This window comes from Olea europaea, chromosome 21 (genome assembly GCF_002742605.1).
Source record: "Olea europaea var. sylvestris chromosome 21, O_europaea_v1, whole genome shotgun sequence".
NCBI lineage: Eukaryota > Viridiplantae > Streptophyta > Magnoliopsida > Lamiales > Oleaceae > Olea > Olea europaea.
This window is the reverse complement of record NC_036257.1, coordinates 11,361,287-11,369,444: the sequence shown is the minus strand read 5'-3', so window position 1 is coordinate 11,369,444 and position 8,158 is coordinate 11,361,287. Positions and strand designations below refer to the sequence as shown.

The following is an 8,158-nucleotide window of genomic DNA, read 5'->3' as shown; positions in this document are numbered from 1 at the left end:
ATAGTTCTACATCAATCTAAATCTACTATATTTTTAACTAGGATCAACAAAAACTAAGAAGCCAGATCTCCAAATCTCCAGGATTCTAACTGTCAAGAACAAAGAAAAACACATGATGCAATGTTGTTAGATTGTAATAATGTGTTCTATCTAAGAAAAGAATTTGCAGAAAGCATGCAAACAGAAGTCATAAATCTTGTGTAAACATAATTAGTAGCCTGAAAATTCTCCGAGAGTGCTGATGCTTTTTGCTTAAGATATTAACATAATTAGTACAAATGTAAAATGAGAGGGAGAAGAAATGGATATGAATCATGCTACATCGATGTTATACCTTGTCCACTTCCTTGACAGAATGTCATGTGACATTCTATCATTGATTATTTAAAATACAATCAGTTTTTGTATCCAATCATCTGCTACCAACACTGCATCTGCCAAATAGATGGACAAAATCATCTGGCAAAATGTCTTAACTTTAATCTCGAGGAATGGAGTTCTTGTCGTGTAACAAATTTGATAGTGATATGACCTTGAAAGGTGGGGGGCTATTGGGATGGGTGAGAGATAATGGAATTTGATTCTATCGAGTCGAGGCAAGAAAAAAGTGGAATAGTACACTGAAGAGCCTACAGCTTGAAATATAGCAGCTTTTATCAATAGGCAAAAAGGATTTACATATTATTTTCTTGTTTGCATTTGTATTGTCAATTTGTAGGGAACCCTTTTCTTGATGGTCTCTTTAATTCACTACCAGTATAAAAATGAAAGCTCTTTCCATTCCCTTCTTCTGTTCAGAACCCACTAAATAATTTGGTTGAATCTGCAAGTTATGGGGTTGGTGGGTAGTTTTGTGTGGGTGCACAAATATGGGAAGAAGCAATGCAGAAGGGTGTTCTGGAGAATGAGAGCAGCAGCAAAGAAGGCAGTCAGAAACAGAGGCAAACAGCAAATCAATTTTCAGTATGATCCTTCCAGTTATGCTTTGAATTTTGATGATGGCCGTCAAGAAATGGGGACTGCATTTCACAAGCCTGATTTCCAGAACTATTCAAAGAATACTATCTGGATTATATATGTTCTCTGGGTGGAAATGGAGGCAGAGAAATTATGAGTTAGAATCTGTCAGCAGTTTCTAATAGTTATTATGATTTATGGGCTTAATCTTACTGTCATCCTTTTGTGTAAGCCAGACTTTTATGCTGAAATTCAAAGAAATATATGCAGTTACTGTTTTAACTTCAAAGAGCTAAATATGGAGGCAACAATTTTCATTCTTGATTTACAATAATCTCACAATTTGTAGTAGACACAAGCCTCAACTTCATTTTATATAGTAATAAGTTTCAGATACGGCCTTTTGAGGAGTACCAAAATTTATGATGGATTTCGTAACAAGACCAGGTTAAAATTACCCACGTTTTAATTTGAGATTGTTCCATGTTAAATTCGGTCCTAAAATCTTATTTGTTATACAGATTTTGTCTGTTACCAATGCAGCAAACAGGCACTAAGTTTACAGAGAACAAGGCTGTAATAATGCTGGTAGAGATTATAACAGTGAAATTATGATAACAGATATCTATTAATTGAGACGGCAATGACAATAATATCTATCGGACAGAGAACTGAAGAAGGTAAAATTAGGAATTTGGATGTCTCAAAGATAATTCTAGAATTTCTAGTTTATTATTTTACATAAAATAACAAATAAATCCACAATCTTGATCATATACACTCTCTAGACGAGCAACGGCCAAACTCTGCGCGGATAAACACTACCAGTGTATCACAAATTTTCATAAGCACGATATATGCTAATCACTAAATCATCTGAAAGGTTTTCCAAACAGAAGTACATGGTTTTTGAGTTTTCCATCATTTTCTTTAGATGGCAACACCAGAAAGACAAACCGGTATCATACAGACAGCGTCAGTCTTTGCCTTCAAACAGCAGGATCTTCAAGTGCTCCCGTAGATAAATCATTTATTCGAGGACAAGCAGCTTTCTCGTCGAGTTGATTTTGCACCCATGTTAGCATCTTCAATAAGCTCGGAAGCTTTGGATCTGTTAAAATCATAGTAACTTTAATTATTATATTTTTAGCGTAGGATGAAATGATGCATTGGATACTCTGCAATGAAAACACAATCACAGCTGAAACCTAAGAATGTACATCAAATGTGAAATTGCCTACTTGTCAAATCCAGAAAGTTAGGGTGCAGAGGCAAACCTCTCTGTGATGGATATCTCGGGTAATAAATGGTCTAGTTGTATGAGTAATTGGATTACATTGAGTAGAACATAAAACAAAATTGGATTATGTTGAATAGAACATAAAACAAAAAATTAGTTACGACTTGAAAATGCTGCTATTACTATTCACTACCATGGGCAACGAAATCATAGAGAGACCAGTAAAAGGTTCCAAAATATTCCCCCTTTAAGAGGCAGACTAATACAAGCATACACCACCACCTCTAAGATTGATGTCCTTTCTTCACTCATTGGTCACCATTCCCCGCTGCCAATAGACCTCCATATACAGCATCTACATAGGTCCAAACGGGCTGTCTATTGTGTGAGGTGGTAGGCCATGAAATACCAGTGGATAAATTCTTTTTCATTTAAAATTAGTCTCACAGTCTCACTTAGATCTGCATGTTCTTTAATCTGAAACTAGTAAATTGGGTTTTGATGCTGCAAGTAAAGAAAAAAAATTATTCGCCAGCAAAACGAACCAGCATTCAAAGTTCCAATTCACTGACAACCACTCTCTACCTGCTCCATCTACCACTGCCAATCTATCACAAAACCTTACGGTTCACAAGACATTTAAGCCATTGCAGTGATTACTGTTGAAGCATTTCCAAATTGGTCTATGAATTTTCCAGGTAGTCTTAATACTTGTCAGATTTTGACAGGAAAATCTTTGGTCTAATTTACTAATCCACATGCCATGAATGGATCTGCCCAAGCTTGGAGTTGGGCGGCTGGGTTAGTTCGGTTGAACAGGAAGCTTGTTAAAAATACAAGGTAGATATTTAATGACTAACCCTTGTTTTAAACAAATGGCTTATCCAAACCAAATATAAAGAATGTAAACTTTTTCCACCACAATGTCTGTCCACACTCAAATCTGTGTTGAACAAAAAAATATAAATGATACATTAGCGGTCCTTTCTCAGAGTTTAGCTTTTAAATCAAGTGGTTCAACATCATATCAGAGCTGAAAAAGTTCACGAGTTTAAGTTTTGATGTCTCCATTTAATGAAATTGTGCACGTGTAAGGCTTTGATGGCCAAAAATTGAACTCTACATACATGTGGGGGAACATTTTGGAGATACAATTAAAACGATATTTATGGAGATCATAACAGGAATAAAGATAGAGACATATTTTGGTGTAAGGTTGATGGGTGTAAAGGTGGCGGTTGGTTTGGTGTCAAGTTGTTGTAAGGTTGCAGATAGATACAGCTGGTTGCGGGGTGGAGAGGTTGAATTTGTTGGTCAAAGGAAACGACTCTAATACCAAATTGATGTAGGATGCGTATAATTTGACTAATGAACAATTAGAAACCAAAAGAGAAAGGGATGAAAAAAAAAATTGAGAGCAAGAGGAAAATCAATCTTTATTCATATAATTCTTCTCCTTTGCACTCTTTTCTCTTTTGGTTTGTAATTGTTTATGGTCAAATTATACGCATCCTGCGTCAGATATACACGCGGAACATTTTAACAACTTAAGTTTTTAAGTCAAGTGATTAACAATTTGGCTATATATTCAAAACCTTCTTACCATTTTCTTACTACAACCTAAAGCTTGCAAAAATTCAGCCAGGACTATCAAACAGGAGGTTACAAACCACAATCCTTGGAATTTTATTTGTTAAACGATATCATATAGTTTAAAACAATTTTAAATATATATGCCAAAAAATTATCTTCCCTTGAACCAAATGAAATCAAAACTCAAGAATATTTAAAATGAATAGGCACAAACCTTTTTCGTGGCTCTGACTGGTAAGAATGGCAGCATTCACCTCACTAGCAGTCTTAAGGCGCTGTGATATGTCTAACAACTCGCCGACAGGGCAGTTGGAGACGTCTTCAAAAGCAAGCAATGCAACTGTCCTCTCCAATTCTTCTAAAAAGCTTTGCTGAAATTATGGTTATTCTTCAGAATCAGTATAGGGAAAAAATTGAATAATTACGATATACAAAGGAACTTTTAAGCAACATCAAATAAAGGCAGTTAAAAGATCCCCCAGACATGAAACTGCATTTCACAATGACAAATCTCATTGGTGAAAACTAGGATTAGCTTCAATAAGACTACGAGGAAAAATGTAAAAGTATATTCAACAAGCTTCAAATTACATTTTCCTCTCCCCGTGGAGCAAGTTCCTCTTGAGCGAACTCCAAAGCCTCTTCTACCTTTCCGTTCCGAATTAATTCTATCAACCTTTGCTGTTGGAGATGGAAAAAGAGTTGTGGATTTGTATCCAAGATCTACATCCAAAAAAATAATTGATATGTATCATAATTGAAAAAAACCAATAAAATAAATAAAATCCAAGAAATTCTTATAATTGTAACCATAGAATTTGTCAAGCACAAAACTATATCACAAGTTCTAGTGGAAATATCTTGAATAGTTAGTTTAAATTCCGTTTGACAATAATGTACTATAATACTCAGAGAAAAGTAGAAAACCAATAGGCCAGATGCAATGGAAACCATGCAGCTGTATGAATAAAATGTCAACATCAAATTTCCTCCGGGCACTTAATCAATGCCAAAAAGTACACAATTTACTTAACGAAGTTTTAAATTTTCATATACACAGGTTTTTCAACCCCGTGAACCTAAGCTTCAAAGTTATCAACAATCACAAACGACGGAAAAGTGATGGAATCTTTATTTGGTTTCATTTACATATTTATAGCAAGTGGCAGCATCACAAACAAACATACAGCCCTTTGTGAGGCCATAATTAAAATTAAAACCTCAATGACGCATCTAAATTTTGGTATTAAAGACCCCTTTCTTACTCTTAACCCTTGTAATTGCTACATATGATATAGACTACCACCACAGCTCCTCTGCATTGGGTTAAGCCTTCTGATAGGTACATAAGATATTCCAATTCAACACTAGAAGGAAAATAAAATGGTATAAAGAAACAAAACTGTTTTCATGAAGTCCAGATATCTGAATGAACTAGATGAAAACCCATCACATTCCAGGAAAAAATCTACTACACTTCAAAGATGGTCTCTATTTCTATGATCACTAGCAATCCAAGAGCACATCAAAATCAACTAAGCAAGATGGCAACAAAGTTTGAGAACATCATATCTGAAACCACAAAGGGATATGTTATCACACCTCGGGATTCAAATCATTAACTTTTTCAATGGCATCCTCCATGTTACCACACTGTACTGCCTTCTTAACTGCCATGCGATCCGTTATAGTGGCAAGGTCTATGTCAGCTATATAACCATAAGGAAAATCAACAATGTGCTTAAAGCTGAGATGCAACCAAAAATTCTACCACGGAACAATAAAAGACAAACATATTGATATAAGTGAAACAGGCAATGAAATAATTAAAAGGGGATACGCTCTGTCCCAGATTCCAATCTGAATTTTTCTGCAGCTTCCACGTATCCCTCAGTGACCAGAAAATTCATCACCAATTTATTCATATCCTCTTTTCTTAATTTTACATTGTCGAGTCTCTTCTCCCATTCTTCCCTAGTTATAACTTTCTTCGATGTGGCCTGTAAAATTAAACAAATTTCACAAAATAAATGCTTTGCCAGTTGAGATCAAAAAATTTCTATTGTTCTGCATAATAACTAACGAGCTTAAAAAATAATTCAAGGTACAAATATAATCCTGAATTGGCATCATATAAACCCTAAATTAATGAAAAACATTCCTTATAACTCGCGCAGACATGATAAATCATCAATTAGATTATACAAAAACTTGTAAATAATCAAACTTTTCGACCAGGTACTAACCAAAATGCGTCATCAATACACCAAAAAGAGAACGGGAAAAACCCCATAAAGATAAATCTAAAATCACAGCTTGTGTTTAGATCCTTACACATGGATCGTGGCTTCAATTTTAAAAATCGAGACCAATTACCCTCTCAAAGAATAATAATCATAAGAACATAAATTAATTGAACAGAAGGAACAAAAAGAAGCGAAAATACTAATGGAAAACGTGTCCTTTTCCTTTGGCTGGGCGATTACCATGGTTTCGATTTCAACGAGATGGCGTATGGCATGTAGGAGATATGACATCAGTATTGAGCACTCGGCGCCTCCACGCCCATATAAAACTAAAATCTAATTCTTTAACTGGAATTTTACTCTGTTAAACTCTTTATTTTATCGAGTAAAGTGTATTATGGTTCCAACGCAGTGGATAAACAATAAACAACTCAACCCAGTCCTGGTGAAGAGAGGAAAGCCCGTTGATGTGCATTTTGATATTCCTGTAAATACCCTTGCAATTTTATTTTTATTTTTTTAGCCCCATTTTCTGATAAAATAAATTTTAAAATAGTGACTTTTTTGAGAATATTTGATTGAAAAATAAGAAATTTTTTTAGGTTTACGTGTACAATTATTTTATTAATGGAGTGTGTGATTGAAAATGAGTTTGAAAAAAAATGAGACTTAAATAATGGCACGTTTAATTGTCAGCACGAAATCTGTATTGTGAGAAAATAAATTTTAGACAATTCAATTCAATTACCTAAAACTTATTTGTATGAAAATTATTCATTAAATATGTTTGATTGATTTAATTTTTAATTTAGAGGGTGTTTGATACCAATTTTTATGGAAAAATGAATTTTAGAATATTAGATTGATGGAGAATGTGTGGATGAAAAAAAAGAAAATTTTCGATTTACGTGTAATATTATTTTAATGAAGAATGTATGGTTAAAAAGAAGAATGTATTTTAAGAAAAATGGAAATCAAATGGGGCATTAGAAAATATTATACTTGTTCATTTTTTATCAATAAAAAAATATTGAACCCCAATCTTGAAGACTCCCACCGCCTCTCCCTTGAAGTATCGTGAGGGAGGTAAATCACATGATGTACTTTGGCAGGATAGGAAGCAAGAGCTTGCCCGTACACTGGTGCCCACGAAGAATCCAATTCCATATCTCAGGAATCGAACCCTCACACTGCGGCTGTCAGCAAAACTGATACTATCCTACTCCTGTCCTTTGTAACACTAGATTATGCCCCGGTGCTCATTTTTTATTGATAAGTAGATGAGAGGAAGAAAGACAAGGAAAAAGTGAATTACTTGAAAAATAAAAACCACTTCTTTTATAAAGAAAATAAGGAAATATGGTCACGGGATTAAAAAAGTTGAAAAATACTTTTCATTAAAAAAATTGTCAATCAAACAACTAAAAAAAGTAAAAAATTGGACGAAAAAATAACATTTTTCATGAAAAATAAAGTCAATTAAACATGCTATAATAAAAAACGAAGGATAAAGATAAGCTAAACGAAGACTATGATGAGCCCAAGATAGTGATAGAACCGAGAATTGTAATCTCATATATGATCAGTAGTGTGAATTGGAAAATAAATTCGTTCTTAAAAACTTGATACGGTATTATCATGCTTATAAGTTTTAAGAGAATCAACTTTTACCATGGTGTAAAAATAATTGGTCACATGAAGAATTAATTAAGTGTTTGGTAACCTTTTGTTTCACACTCCCATATAGAGTTTTACAGAGAAGAAAATCTGAGAAGGTATCCAATTTGATCTTGACAATTGTCTATATCTTGAGCAATTTGTACCAGAAGTTTTCAGATGAAAACTTTTACTATAACGTATGCATCATATACCAGAGAAAGTATATATCTTTCACTAGAATGGAAAGAAAATTTTAGGCCTATAGAGACTATCAAACACAATTGTTTCAATTTTCATCAAGTTTCATAAACGTTTCCGATCAACATTCGAACTCTGTAGTGTATCAAGATAGATGTATATTTATGTGACATAAAAATAAAAAACGAATGAATACTAGTCCGTTCACATTCAATTTCTTCAGCATCTATCATTTAGCCACTTCAATATATGGCCACGAACAATT

At 33.9% G+C, this 8,158-nt stretch overlaps 1 protein-coding gene across 1 annotated transcript; it reads right to left on the bottom strand.

Annotated features, from left to right (window-relative positions):
- Positions 1–1,614: 1,614 nt before the first annotated feature.
- Positions 1,615–6,499, bottom strand: LOC111370643 (protein GID8 homolog). The gene is made up of 6 exons (XM_022992461.1): positions 6,277–6,499; positions 5,631–5,790; positions 5,393–5,499; positions 4,382–4,513; positions 4,005–4,161; positions 1,615–2,068 (listed from the first exon to the last, which is right to left on the bottom strand). The coding sequence occupies exons 1-6, from the start codon at positions 6,325–6,327 to the stop codon at positions 1,947–1,949; spliced, it is 729 nt and encodes a 242-aa protein (XP_022848229.1). The 5' UTR covers positions 6,328–6,499; the 3' UTR covers positions 1,615–1,946.
- Between the last annotated feature and the right edge of the window lie 1,659 nt (positions 6,500–8,158).

What these genes read in the sequence shown, in the direction of transcription:
- LOC111370643 (XM_022992461.1), bottom strand. Translation starts at nt 6,327, where the DNA reads ATGTCATATCTCCTACATGCCATACGCCATCTCGTTGAAATCGAAACC. An exon ending in ATTGGAATCTGGGACAGAGC is followed by an intron (nt 5,500 to 5,630) that starts GTATCCCCTTTT and finishes ATGGTTATATAG; the next exon opens with CTGACATAGACCTTGCCACT. An exon ending in CTCCACGGGGAGAGGAAAAT is followed by an intron (nt 4,162 to 4,381) that starts GTAATTTGAAGC and finishes CCATAATTTCAG; the next exon opens with CAAAGCTTTTTAGAAGAATT.